The 15,568-nt window shown below is 42.0% G+C and overlaps 1 protein-coding gene across 1 annotated transcript in view; it reads left to right on the forward strand.

Moving 5' to 3' along the window:
- Window positions 1-15,568, forward strand: part of LOC134667505 (unconventional myosin-XV) — a 129,265-nt gene that overhangs the window by 111,916 nt on the left and 1,781 nt on the right. Inside the window, exons 24-30 of the mRNA XM_063524932.1 lie at window positions 6,538-6,796; window positions 7,618-7,772; window positions 8,530-8,668; window positions 9,199-9,327; window positions 9,934-10,158; window positions 11,085-11,363; window positions 11,819-12,004. Coding sequence (XP_063381002.1) covers window positions 6,538-6,796; window positions 7,618-7,772; window positions 8,530-8,668; window positions 9,199-9,327; window positions 9,934-10,158; window positions 11,085-11,363; window positions 11,819-12,004 — 1,372 coding nt within the window. The remainder of the gene's footprint in view (window positions 1-6,537; window positions 6,797-7,617; window positions 7,773-8,529; window positions 8,669-9,198; window positions 9,328-9,933; window positions 10,159-11,084; window positions 11,364-11,818; window positions 12,005-15,568) is intronic.

Below are 15,568 nucleotides of genomic sequence, written 5' to 3' on the forward strand. Positions count from 1 at the left end.
TATTATACATACGACATTCTTACACATATTGACTAAGCCCCACGTTAAGTTAGATAAAACTTGTGTTGTGAGTAGGTACCTAGACAACGATATAAAGGTAATAATTGATTTATTACTTAAATATACTCACGATTCAGATACCTGTGCTCATCACTAAAATATTGCCCTTACCGGGATTCCAACTCACGACCAATGGCTCCATAGGCAGGATCAAAACGCAGGTTGTTTACGTTCTAGGTTTTGGTTTGCCAAATTAACATGTACATTATTTTCTAATGTATTCTGCAACCGGCAAAAGATACTTCGGCAGGCTGCAGGTAGTGTAGGTAGTTAGGCCTAGCAGTTTATTAGGTATGCTGACTGTTGAATTCAACAGAAACTCCTTCTGTTCCTAAAGCGAAGTCTTACTATAGCAAATCTTGTCTGAATCAGATCGATTAAAATAGGTGAGCAATCACCGATTGCTATGGTTATTATTGTGTGTACTAATTAATTTCCTTAGATAACCCATCGACAACTAATTACAAAAAAAGTTTCGAATCCAACAGTGATATAATCTCAATTTATGCGAATAGCGTAATTTTCGTGACACATGACGCAACCCATTCATACAAGTCACATCCAAACATTGTGAGATCGAAGCCAAGATTAGCCAACATAACAATCACTGGCCCACAGTAGCCGACGTACGGGCACATCTACTGACCTAATTGTAAAAAATGCTACGTTTTTCGTAATGAGAATCTTGAGCAACAGTTTTGTCAGTTGCATTGAAACGAAGACAATGCGCCATAAAAACGTTTCGGAAAAACTGCGGCAGCCCTAGTTAGTTGTGCGTTGAACATCATTCGGGTGGAACGTGGTGCTCCCGAGGTCGTCGTGGGACAGTCGCGGGGCGCCCACCATGCCGTGCGCAGCGCTATCCAGGCTGAAGCACTACATGCAAGTATCCCGACACCTTCTAGTCCTGCTACCCTAGTACTCTAGTGCCGATGTTCGTCAGTTTCCTAACGCGAGTGTTCGTGCATGAATCGCGTGAACGTCGAGTGTACGCTTTCCCTCCATCAAATCGTTCTTTTACCGAGTGTTTGTTTTGTGATATAAGTTTTTTTTGGTAAAAAGGTGTCCGCATTTATGAGCGATTTTCACGGATTAGTTCGGCAAGTGTTACGTCCGTGTACGTCAAATTAGAAAAACACAGTTATTAAAAAAAACTATTATGTATATTCCTTCTGGTGACTAGTTTATGTGTATGTAGGCAGGATAATTTTTAAACATTACCATACATTTTCAGTGTCATTAAACCTTATATAAACAACCTGAAGTAAAAGTTTCGTAATGAATGTTTTACTAACTTTAATTGCTTTGTCCTACACGGAGTGTGTCGGATCTGTAATTAATCAAGCAATTAGCGTAAAGACGACACCGACCGATTATCGAGCGACGTTGCGTGAACTTTTGACGATTCAATTGCAGAAGGTGTGTCTAGCGATGCCTTCCGGTGCTCGAAAGGCTGAATACAAAGAGAAATTTCTTCGTAACATATATGTGCGAATAAATCAAAAGTCATGACTAGCCTGAGAATACCAAAGAATGAACCACTTTAGACAAACCCGACTGTAGCTCTGTTTAGACAGAGTCTTAACTTTACGACGAGTTTATTGAGATTAAGACTTGGAACTGTATCATTTTCATACATTGTGTTTTTGTACCTTAAAGCTTCATAGTTTAATACCGCTACGCTACGCCTATCTTCGCACGGCTTAATTATATACAATAACCATACTCGGATATGAATCGCATCGGTGAAAACCGGAACAAGTTCGATTCAATTATTTATCCGGCATAGATAAACAGATAGGTGCGACAGAAAACTAAAAGCATTGATAACAGTTCACGCAAGTGTAAAAATTTAATAACCCTTAATTTGACACAGTCAAGTATACTTAACACTTACTTTGAAAAAATGTAGACATGTTATTTTTTACGTAAATTCGAATTTATTAATTTCTATGTATCATTTATATTATAAAGAATAAAGAAAAAAATAAAATCTTACTGGCAACAATGTTATATGTTAGTAGTGAATCAACATAGCGAGTAGAAAGTCGACACTGCGTTCTATCCAGGTATTTGTTTATTTTTTTCGATTCTATTACGCGAAATTTTACCGCATATACTATTATTACATTTAATTATAGTATTACGTATACTCTACATATCACACTTATTCGTCAAATCAAGTTATTTACGTGAAATAAGCAAGCATACACAACTGTTAAGTATTTTTGACAAAACATTATATACAGTGTATTAGAAATTAAACAATCTGTTAAGCATTTTTAACAAGACGTTATGTTACAGTTTTAATTATTTGACAAATTTCACTGCCTACCTTTATATTTTGCCATAATAGAAGAGATTGAATGCTATAGTTTGATTCGTTATTCATTTACAGCTTAGTATGCAACAAAGCGAACACTACTTAATATCAATACACGTTTTTTTTATAAAACTCCGTTCAATTTGGCTTATGGCTATTACATTCAAGGAAACTAAATGAAATGGTTAATTTTAATTTTTTTTATTCAATTCAATTCAAATATACTTCATGTAGGTGGTATTGTGTATTTTTTTTTCATTCAAAATATTTAAATGCTGCAAGTACCTAAGTATATAAGTAGCGTTGTTGTAACACTGGCATTATATTAAACTCAATCAATGTCATTTCGAAAATCGTTAACCCTATATTACTGTACTTGCGTTTCGTAGCAAATATATGAACTCATACTAAACATTGGTATTTTGCTTCGATTAAATGCCAAAAAAATGTTTTTATTGTCTTTGATTCGATACCCTTTTTTGAAATTTGTTAAGTATATTTAACACACTAAGTTTGACGAACGTACGTTTTTGTTAAAAATACTGTACATTCGATTTTCAGGAAATCTTACAGTGAAATAATTTTTAAACATTTTTTAGGACATATTTAAAGGCATAATAATAAATAAATGTGCATATTAAAGTTAAAATCAAGTTTTTTATTTTCTGCCAAATTAAGGGATAAGGAAGCGCGTAACATACATCGCGCAATCAGAGGGCCTACCACTAACACGTTCGACGTGTTGCCTCTCTTTTGTACTTGTAAATTCGTACATAAGTGTGACAGGGAGGCAACACGTCGAAAATGGTTCACGGTAGGCTCTCAGTAAAGGCCGATCGTTTGTTTAACGTTTGAAAGCCGAAATGAAATGCAAAATTATTCGTATCGTAATCCGTAATCGCTTCCCCGGTTCGATACTTTCCCCGATTGATGCGAGTAGTATCGATGATGGCGGGCAGTCGCGCAATGTCGGCGGTGTCGAGCGGTGATCGGTCGGAGGGAACCGACCACGACATCTCGGTGGACAGCCTGTCGTCCAGCGAGGGGAGCGAGGTGCCGCAGGAGACCAGCAACGATGAGCTGGCCACCAGCATCCTGTGAGATCCTTGGTCATATCCGTGTTGTGCTGTGGAAGTGTTGTGTTCGCTGTCAAAATGCAATAACAATAAAGCCCCGATTAAGTGTATTGCCAATGTTCGGATAATAAAAAAACCGGTCAAGTGCGAGGCGGACTCGCGCACGAAGGGTTCCGTACCATTACGCAATTAATATCACGTTTGTTGTATGGGATTATATATTTACCCCACTTAAATATTTATTTTATTCTGTTTTTAGTTAGTATTTGTTGTTATAGCGGCAACAGAAATACCTATATCATCTGTGAAATTTTCAACTGCCTATCAGGGTTCATGGGATAGACAGGGGAGCCTGGTGACAGACAAGCCGACAGACAGACAGACAAACGGACGGACGGATTATTAGTATAGAGTCCCGTTTTTACCATTTGGGTACGGAACCCTAAAAAGAGCCTAATTTTGTTTTACTGATCGGTAGCACGTTATTTTAACGGTTTGGTTTTCGCTTTATTTACGTTTATAAAAAGCGCAGCATTACTCAATAACCGCTGGAGTGTCCGCAACAATGCGACTGCGTGAATTTGCATCGAATGCGCGTGCGCTTCCTGTTGGCTTTGTTTACTTTGACTGCCTGCGCGATTCGGGAAATGAATTCGAGATTAACTAGATACGATATAGTAAAGATATTATCTTCATTATTTTATATCTAGTGAATCTCTAATTCATTTCCCGAATCGCGGCGCCAGCCGCCATAAGGTACCTTTTGCAGTGAAACGTCGCATATCTTTACTATTTCATATCTTTTTTTTTTTCAATGTTCTAAACAATTAAATGAATCGCAGAGTTTCATGTTTCTTAACTGCTAAGCCAAAAATGGCTTGTCTAGTGAGTCTCTCTCTAATTCATTTCCCAAATCGAGCCGTGCGTTTTTGTAATGACGAGAACGATACCTTGGTGTTCTCTAGGTATTAATAATTTGAAGCTACGAGTACTATCAAGATAGTAGAGTACACTATTGTCAGGATTTACGGCTTTATTGGTGATGTAGAGACGGGCCAAGCTGACTCTGCATGACAATTGATGTCAAATTTCTATGGAAATATGGCGTTTGTTATGATACTTAGGATCTTAGGGGTTGTGTTGTGCACAAATCACGCGAGGTTATTTCTGCTACTATTTGACCCCCTTGTTGCATACTTCAAAGATGTATCTCCATAGATCTAGAGTACCTACAGGTCGAAATACGTGGTTGGGTTGACTCCAATATCGCTTCAAACTTCCTAAAATACAAGATAGAGTAATATAATAATGTATATAAGGCAAATTAATTAAAGTAGATAGGTACCTAGTTAGTGCATCCAATTAAACTGCGTTTTTACTTTGACGTTAAACACATTCGACGTATTATATGTAATAACGAATAATGTTATGTTTACATATTAGATAATAATATAAAAAGTAGGAAATATTCGTATTATGCAACACGAAAACTTAAAATAAAACTCATAACCCTCGCGAAATGGATCTAGTTCACAAAGGCAATAAATATAACACTTCGGAAGACAAATTTGAAATTAACATTTAATTTGCAAGTCATAATATTAACGAGATTCATTAGTTTGCAGAGGATTTGCATTTATATGTCAATATCGGTTGCTTCTTTCTTTGACATTTAGGTTATAAAACGTAATTTATTGCATCACAATAAAACAAGTGGAGGTGACATTTAACTACTTAAGTTAATATGTTATTCAGCCTTAATAGCTGGTGTCACGAAAAGTACATTACATACATATTTATATCTATATTTATATTATTTATTTATATAAACAGTTTGCTGTCATTAAAATTAATTTACATGGTTTAGATACAGCATCAAAATCATCACGAACTCTACATAAGTAACATTTACATAAAATAGCTAGAATTTAAAATACCATACCATGTGTAATTTTAGTGTCTGACAATAATATAATATGAATGTCAAGAAAACTATTTTGTAAGTCGCTTACTTACTGGTTTTGATTAGGATAGGCAGGGACCTATCCTCCATTTTTTTAATAAATCATCCCCTAAAAGGGTTGAAAGTTTGAATCCATTAGTTCCATTACAAATGCTTTGAAATTTCTTAGATAGTAAATGGGTAGGTACTATCTAATGAAAAGAGAAACGGTGTCAAAAATAATTACTTTAAAGGGAAACGAAATTTATACAGATGGGCGGTGAAAATTAACTGCGTAGTCAGCGTAATATGCTATGAATATTTTAAAAAAGACATTAAATCATGATCCGGACGTAACATATAAAAGGCCCGATACCGATGTTTTATCGACTTTATCGTCCATAAGGCGCGCCCAAATCGGCTATTAGTTTAAGCCAGCGGTCGGCAACAAGCGGCCCGCGTACCTCTCACTTGCGGCCGCGAGCCTCCCTGACTATTTTGTATGTAATATTGACAAACGACAATATCTCATAAAGTCATAAATATTAACAAAGTGCGGCCCGCGTCAACTTCAGTAACTACTATTTGGCCCTTGGCTGCTAATAGGTTGCCGACCGCTGGTTTAAGTAACAATAAGAAAGCGAGTACTTCATCCGTTTGAATGTCGAAAACGGCAAATGCTACACGCTTGTATTGAGACATGACTGCATTGTAGGTGCAATGTTAATCTGTCAGGTGTGTTGGTTGGTGGTGTAGTGCATTCCTACTTATACTCCTGAAGAATGTTTGAATCGCGTGCCGCTTCTAGGTAAACTATATAACACGAGGTGACACAAATATGAAGTGATTTTTATGCAAAGTGACAACGACAAATTAACATAGATCGTAAGTTGCTCTTGGTAAAATAACTACAGAATTTTAACCTGATTAGACTGATTAGGTTATTCTCCTCTGAAATCTAAATAAAGTTTTATCTATTTTTTTAACTCTTTGAAGTAAAGTTTTAGCTCCACAACCAACGGACCAAATTTCGCGTTATTTGTAATTTGCAAAATTTCTAAATCAGCAATATTTTATACAGCCGTTTATTTGCACTGTCGTGTATCGAGTTCTGACTATTTTGTTTTCCTTTTCAGACTAGAAATCCTGAAAGCTGATTCATCACTCAAGAGTAAGGCGAAGCGCAACGAATGGACCTGGAAGGCGCAGACCGACGTGGTGAAATGGCAGGCGACGGCGCTGCGCGCGCCGCTGCTTCGCCTGCCACCGGCGCTCGCGCCGCCGGCCTTGGAGTGCTTCACGTGTGTGCGGGCTTACTGTGGGGACTTGAACGCTAACGAGAGGGCTATGCACCAGGATTTGACTGAAGTTAAATGCGTCTATACCGTGCTTATGGTGAGTTCTAAATCAGTTGCCTTGCCGCGTCGTCTCCAGCCTGCGTTGGTCCCGTCCGCCTTGAAGTGCTTTATGATATTTGAATTCGAATGAATGGGCCATGCATCAGGATTTACTGAAGTTAAATTATACAGCTTGTGGTAAATGTACTTTATTGATGCTATTTGCCTTGGTTTTGCCGCGTTAAGGTGACTATTTACTCTACTTTCTTTCAAGCAATTATTTTGCTTTTAAGTGGTCGTAAAAGCATTTAAAAGTCTCCGTTTCGTATATATTCTTGCTAATAAAAATATCACTTATTAAAGTTCAAGTACGCCGCCATTGAGGAAGTGTTCACATTCACACCTCACTGAGCCTGCGTGAAACATTTCTTGAATTTAAATACAAATCAACATTATGCTCTTTGTTCACGTGGGATTCTGTACCCGAGTGTTAAACTAATTGTTGAGTACTTCCATCATGAGATTCGTGAGGAATACGAGTTAGTAATTTAATAGCCTTTTGTTTTGATGTTTCATCAAATACCTCAATCCTGTAAACTTAAGGAGCAAATTTCTATTATGACAAACTTTTAATTTTTATTATCAATAAATAGTTATAAGTTGGTTATAAGTAACTTAATAACCAAAGACACACTTTTACACCACATTTGAGTGTTTTTTTATGAAATTGTTATATAATAGGCACTAACACATTGTAATCGTGACAGTGACGCTCATAGTTTTGTTGGTAGTTTTGTTGTTGAATAGTTTAGTTATGTTGTTTATATTTATTACTTATTTCTATATAGGTACAATAACACTATGTATATTGTTTTGCAGCATTGTCACTCGGTCCCGGAGCTCCGCGACGAGGTGTACTGCCAGCTGATGAAGCAGACCACCTCCAACCGGTCCGCGGCGCCCGACTCCTGCCAGCGCGCCTGGCGGCTCATGTCCATCCTGGCCGCTTACTTCACCTGCTCAGATACTTTAAGGTCTTTATCCCTTTTTTTAACTCTCTCTAGAACTAGATATGTATAAAAGCTGATTTAGACGGCGTGCGAACTCGCATGCAAGTTTCATTACATTGCGCGTTTGGATCGGTCGGTTGAATTGGACGTAACCCATTTTCTGCAATGTACTCGTAACTAAAATCGCATTCGAGTTCGCGCGCCGTCTAAATCAGCCCTAAAGGTGGCACAATCAGTAGCACTAACGAAGGTAACAGGGCTTTAACCGCGAAAATCGAAGTTCGCAAATTGCGAACATTTTTGTCTGTCAGTCTAATTACGCCTTCATTGGAGTAAAAGAGAAAGACCCCCGCAATTTGCGATTTTCGGTTTTCGCGGTAGCCCCTCTGAAAGCAACACGTCACCTACACGACAACGCCTCGCCGAACTAGATACAATGAGGGAGATTCGTTTTGAATTGGCACAAAGAAGGACAACATAAGAGCAGACGATAAGTACTTAAAGTTGATAGTGATAAGATAACATACATTTTAACCCATGAGACGCTCCAGGGGACTCTCTTGTCGCATGCGCCTCATGGGTTCCTTGCCATGGGGCCCTTCCTGTGGCGTTGTTGGCCGCGGATCCAGTGTGCTCTTTATGGTAAAAACGACCCTGTTGCTAACATAACGTAATCAAATTGAATGTATATTATGTATGTATGTGTTAGGAATTTTAGTTACCTAAGTACTTTATTTTACCGATTTAAATAATAGCAATAATGTTAAATGGTATTTTACAGGCCGTTCCTAGTGGAATACCTGTCAGCTGCGGCGGCGGACCGGCGGCGGCCGTGCCAAGGCACTGCAGCTGTGTGTCTAGCTAACCTAAGGAAGACGCTCCGCTGCGGCGGACGCAAGAATGTACCTAGTGTCGAGGAGGTAAGGACACATTTTCCTGTAAAACATAGGTTCCAAGAGCTACCTACTCTTTTTCAAAGTAAACAAAGCCAAGCCTACACATAAGAGTCATTGATTACGGTGGTATTCCACCTGCCCAATATTTGATCAAATTTGTATTTGCGTCTCACATTTTGAGAGAGAGAGAGAGACGCTATGCAGATATGATAAAATTTTGGACAGGTGGAATACCACCCGCCCTTATAGCTACAATATTCATATGTCTAAATAAAGACAGTCTTTATAGGATTTTGAATTTTACTTAGTTAACCTCAGTTCATTAAGCGCCACTTAATACTAAATTACCACCATCCTACTAACCCGAGGCTAACCAGTTAAACCGTTAACCCAGTGTCATTTTGTACTGCTAACCATGGTTACAGCAGGTTTAACCGGTTAACCCCGGGTAAGTGGAATGGCGCAAGTGGCGCTAAATGGGTAATCTAACGTAACGTTCAGTGTATATCACATTGCCTTTGACCGAGTATGTACTAATGATAATGATTTGTCAGGTGACGGCGGTGTCGGCGGGGCGGTCAGCGCGGCGGCAGCTGTACCGGCTGCCGGGCGGCGCCGAGCGCGTCGTCAACACGCGCTGCGCCACCGTCGTGCGCGACATCGTCGACGAGCTGTGCGAGCTGGTACGTCTCTCTCTCTCTCTCTCTCTCTCTCTCTCTCTCTCTCTCTCTCTCTCTCTCTCTCTCTCTCTCTCTCTCTCTTCAATCGGTCCCTCATTGCTGAAGATAGTGACTCCGTTTGATTCCGTCAACTAGTTTTCTCCATCAGTCCCTTTCTGTAGCTTGGTGGAGTGCGTCGCTGACAAGTTTTTAGTTTCTTCACTCTTCTACCTCCCTTCCCCCCTCCCCCTCCCTTTCTTCCTTTCTTTCTTTATTTTTTTTTATTTTTTCTTTCTTTCTTTTTTTCGTTTTTCTTTTTTTTTGGCCTTTTCCCCTCGATTTTACCGGTCCCCATCAGCCACCAGCTGGTACGTACAAATTTAAAATAACACGCACAATATTCATTTCTCGTAACCCAGTTTCCTAAGTCTGTTGTTGTTTGTTATATTAAAGTTAAAGGGTCGATGATGTATGATGTTGAGAGTAGATAAACAACTGAACAGTAAATATGGAGTATAAATCTACTCTGCTTTACGACAACGCAAATATGCACAAAACGGAGGGGGTGTGACGGGTATATAGATCATAGTACAATAAATGAAACCGATTAAAATGTGTCACTGCTTTCAGATCGGCGTGACTAGCGAGGCAGAGCGTCAAGAGTTCTCCCTCTACTGCATCGTGGCCGGCGACGCACTCACCATGCCCCTCGCGGGCGACGAATATGTGCTGGACGTGACCACGGAGCTGCAGCGAGCTCATCACCCCTTCTACCTCATCTTCTGCCGCTCCGTGTGGCACCACCCGCTCAGATCAGACGCGCCTCCGCTGTACACTGAGGTGTTGTTCAACCAGGTGAGTCCGACACTTGTATGATACGAGTACGAGCTGGACGTGACCACGGAGCTGCAGCGAGCTCATCACCCCTTCTACCTCGTCTTCTGCCGCTCCGTGTGGCACCACCCAGATCAGACGCGCCTCCACTGTACACTGAGGTGTTGTTCAACCAGGTGAGTCCTACACTTGTATGATACTAGTACGTGCTCGACGTGACCACGGAGCTGCAGCGAGCTCATCACCCCTTCTACCTCATCTTCTGCCGCTCCGTGTGGCACCACCCGCTCAGATCAGACGCACCTCCGCTGTACACTGAGGTGTTGTTCAACCAGGTGAGTCCGACACTTGTATGATACGAGTACGTGCTAGACGTGACTACGGAGCTGCAGCGAGCTCATCACCCCTTCTACCTCATCTTCTGCCGCTCCGTGTGGCACCACCCGCTCAGATCAGACGCGCCTCCGCTGTACACTGAGGTGTTGTTCAACCAGGTGAGTCCGACACTTGTATGATACGAGTACGTGCTAGACGTGACTACGGAGCTGCAGCGAGCTCATCACCCCTTCTACCTCATCTTCTGCCGCTCCGTGTGGCACCACCCGCTCAGATCAGACGCGCCTCCGCTGTACACTGAGGTGTTGTTCAACCAGGTGAGTCCTACACTTGTATGATACTAGTACGTGCTGGACGTGACTACGGAGCTGCAGCGAGCTCATCACCCCTTCTACCTCGTCTTCTGCCGCTCCGTGTGGCACCACCCGCTCAGATCAGACGCGCCTCCGCTGTACACTGAGGTGTTGTTCAACCAGGTGAGTCCTCATTGGACAGTAATCCAGTCCAGATAATCATAGGTACAAGACGAGAACATTCTAGACGTGACGAATCGTGTACCAATTAAATTCTTAGACAAAGCTTATGTTTCATATCTATAATTGTATCCGCAGGTGGCTCCAGACTACCTCGAAGGCCTACTGCTAGTGCTGCCCGGCGGCGCGGCGCCGGCGGCGGGCGTGCTGCGCGACGTGGCGCTGGTGGCGGCGCTGCTGCACCGCGCGGCGGGGCTGGCCGAGGCGCCGCACGCGCGGGACCTGAAGTTCCTGCTGCCCAAGCCGCTGCTGGCGCTGCGCGAGCCCCGCCCCGCCAAGTGGGCCGCCTGGGTGGCGCAGGAGTGGCCGGCGGCGCGCGCTCTCTCACCCGCCGCTGCCAAGTCTAAAGTGTTACAGGTAAGGCTCGTGTTCTCAACTGGCTGCAGTATCTATAAGGGCCACTTGCACCATCCCACTAACCCGAGTTTAAGCGGTTAAACCGTTTACCCGGTGTCAAATTGTACTGGTAACCATGACAACTATAGGTTTTACCGGTTAACTCCGGGTTAGTGGGATGGTGCCAGAGGCGTTAAGTATAGAACCAGCGAGCCACCGAGGCGTCGCCCGCCCGGGACCGAACAGTATTGCTGTCCAATGCTGACACTGACTCACGCTTGAGCTGGTGAAGTTTACGATAGTTATTTTCTCTGGTTTCCAGTTTTAGTTATTTAACTTACCATGCAGTAGCTTGTAGCGTAACTTAATTAAACTTACGCTTAAATTTCGAAATGCTCGAGACTATCTTGCTACCAACATGAAACAAAGTTGTTTTCATCAAAGTGAATAAATGATGAATGTAATATTTTCCCCAGGTCCTATCCCGCTGGCCGCTGTTCGGGTCGTCGTTCTTCGCGGTGCGGCGCGTGGGCGGCGGCGCGCCCAACGAGTGGCGCGAGCACGTGCTGGCGCTGAACCGGCGCGGCGTGCACCTGCTCGACGCGCACACGCACGACACCGACACGCACTGGCCCTACGCCGACCTCATCTCCACCAGGAAGGTGTGTACACTACTTTAGTGGATGCTCGAGTTGAGCGTGCAGCGAGCGGGGCGGGGCGTACGGTATGCATGTTAAACAAATGCAAACGTATAGGAGCGGCCTTAGTGCACGCTGCTCAAATCACTTGTGAGCCCGACGCCACGCTGCACGCCCCGCTGAACGCTCCGCTTCGAGCGTCCACTCAGGCCTTACACACGCATGACACGATGACTCATGCCCAGACGAAATTGAACATCGATAGTTAATTAGTTATTATGGCATCATACTTATAATCTAATCTCGTAATGGCTTAGGGTAGTATTCCACCTGTCGAATTTCTTCGTCCAATGTGCATTCCGTCTCACATTTTGCTTAATGAGAGAGTGAGGCGCAATGACATTGGACCAAGATATTGGACAGATGTAATACCACCCTTACACACAATTTTCAAGGCGTGCGGGTCTTTTGTTTTAGGATAGAACGACCGCTTGAGGCATCAAAGTGACGAGGCGCAAAGAGTTAGAAACAGCGGACGGTGAGGATCTTTGGGCTTCTTTGCGAATCGGTGGAACGTGCTTACATATATGTGTAGTCTACATCCATCCTAGAGCTACCGATGATGTGTACATGCAGTTTTTTCAAAAAGTGGAATCTGTAATCGAATCACTAGATGATAAAGTTGTTATTTTAGGTGATCTCAATCTTAACCCACTATATACATCTCAGAATGTTTCGCAATATTACTGTTATTTTTTAACTTCTTGTGGTTTGAATGAGAAGAATGAAATAGAGAATATGTATGGGGGTAAGCTTGATGTAGTACTCGTGGCAGAACGCGTCCGGATTACTGGTATTATGGAGACCGTAGGAGGCGGACTTGTGCCGTTTCGTGATGCATACCACCCTCCACTAGATATAGCTTTCCACCTCGTCTCAAATCAAGAGAATCCTATAGCTGGATACATAGATCCAAGCAATGTTGATAGCGAGCTGGACTGGAATTTTGTTAAAGGCGACTACGGCCTACTGTATCACCTAATATCTGAAGTATCCTGGCAAGAGGTGTATAATTCTCATAATGTTGACAAAGCCGTAGATATATTTTATAGCATTGTGTATAGCATTTTTAACGTTATAGCTCCCAGGAGAACGCGCTCCAAAAAACGTACTAGGCGATATCCGGTCTGGTTTAGTAGTGAAATAATAAGTGACATCATTCACAAGGCTAAACTACATCGTGAGTGGAAACGTACGGGTTGTGTATCTACTTATAACGAGTTCTCAAAGCTGCGAGCGGATATAAAACAGCGACTGATCCATGCGTACGATACCTATATGAATGGCCTTCAAGCCAAAATTTGTCATGACCCTTGTGCTTTTTGGAAACATGTGGGGTCCTTAAAATCAAAGGGTGGCTTCGAGGCCTCTGTTAACTATAACGGAGAAGAATATATTGGCAAGGAGGCAGCTGAAGCTTTTGCAAATTACTTCGCGAGCGTATTCCTACCTAATGCTCCTTTACTTGATCACAACGCAGCCAATAACAACAATGAGTCAAAGTCTGCAAACTTTGTGGACATTGATTTGATTACCCCTCAGGACGTGAAAGCTGCCATTAGGCGCTTGAAGCCACGAAGTTCTGTGGGGCCAGACAATATTCCTGCATTTGTGATTAAGGGATGCATCGATTTTCTTGCCCTTCCTATTCATCACATAGTAAATTTGTCTCTATCTACCGGAGTGTATCCAAGCAAGTGGAAACTTACACGTGTTACTCCTATTCCCAAAACCAAAGATACCTCCCGCGTGGAAAACTACAGACCCATAGCCATTCTGTCTTCTTGTGCAAAACTGTTTGAAGCTATTCTGCAGAAGTTGATTTCTCCCCAGATTAGACCTTTCTTATGCGACTCACAGCGTGGATTTAGATCAAAGCGGTCAGTCGAAACCAATCTTTTAACTGCTACAAGCATTATTTCTGAGTACCTAGATAAAGGAAAACAGGTTGATGTTCTTTACTTTGATTTTAAAAAGGCGTTCGACCAAGTCGATAACGATGTCTTGCTCAGTAAACTGGCTCACATTGGTTTTTCTCCTCGGCTTCTCAAACTGTTTGCTAGCTATATGCATAGTAGGCAACAATTTGTAAAGCACGGATGTTTCATATCCTCCATCTATCCAACAAGATCAGGCGTTAGTCAAGGATCTATTCTTGGCCCGCTTTTATTTGAAATCATGATTAATGATCTTGAACTTGTGCTGAAACACGCAAGATGCCTTCTTTATGCCGATGATTTGAAGCTTATCTGCGGTATAGAAGGAGTGGCAGATTGCGAGGCAATGCAGGCGGACATAGAGGCTGTAGTCGATTGGAGCACAGTAAATAAACTGTTTTTTAATGTTTCCAAATGCTGTGTTTTATCCTATACTCGCTCATTGAAACCACTTCACGCCCAATATTTGCTTGGATCCGAAGTAATAACTCGCGTAAGTACTATAAAAGACCTCGGCGTTATCTTTGATACCAAACTTACTTTTCGTGATCATATTGAGGCTCTGGCTGCCGACTGTTTTAAAAGGCTGGGATTCATCATTAGGAATGCTCGCGACTTTAACAACCCAAAGGCAATTAAATTACTTTATACTGCCCTTGTTCGGAGTAAGCTTGAAGCCGCTAGCATAGTGTGGAGTCCCGCTGAAAGTACGTATGCCTTGCTTCTAGAAAAGGTACAGAAGGCATTTCTAAGATTCTTGTACAAAAATGTTTACAAGCGCTATCCATTTTTATACCCTACAAAATTCTTGTTAGGATCCCTGGGATTCAACTCTCTGCAAGTGAGGCGGAACCATAATCTTCTGGTAGTGGCTTGTAGAACCTTGCGCGGAGATTCCGACTGCCCTGACCTAGTGGCACAGATAGTGAGGCTCTCTGTGCCTTTCCTATCCAAGCAGGAACTTAGGCCTAGACACCATAACCTTCTTGCAGTTCCAGCAACGCGTACTGCAGCACACCTAAAATCTCCTCTCATTCGCGCTCTAAAATTTCTAAACGCGCACCTGTCATGGGCTCCTGAATGTGATTTGTTTGCAAGTCGATGGGCAAGTGTATGTAGTATCTGCCTGAGGTACTGCGAGGCGATGGATGGTAGTGGTATTTTATAAAACTGTTTGTAAAGTGTTGTGTACCGTAGCGTATAAGTAAACTCTAAATTGTTACAGTGATTTGGTTTATACTGTCAGACTGTATAAAATTTTGTTTGAATAAAAAAAAAAATAAAAAAAAAAAAATAAAGAGTGGGCGCTTGACTCGACGACTGTTCGAGTAGTTGGGTTGGGAGTTCGGGCGGCACTGAGTGTGTTGGACAATGCGTCTAACGCGCAAATTTGACAACCCTATAGTGTATAAACACTATATTACTTAACCCTTCGTATGTCTAAGCACTGATCAGTGCAAACGAATTTAAACTTATTGTATTAAACAAAGGATTTTAATTCGTGCGCACTGATCAGTGCTTAGGCAGACGAAAGGTTAACTACTGAATCACTATATGTATTACTTATATAATCACTTTTGTTCATTTTTGC

The sequence above is a fragment of the Cydia fagiglandana genome, chromosome 9 (genome assembly GCF_963556715.1).
Source record: "Cydia fagiglandana chromosome 9, ilCydFagi1.1, whole genome shotgun sequence".
Classification (NCBI taxonomy): domain Eukaryota; kingdom Metazoa; phylum Arthropoda; class Insecta; order Lepidoptera; family Tortricidae; genus Cydia; species Cydia fagiglandana.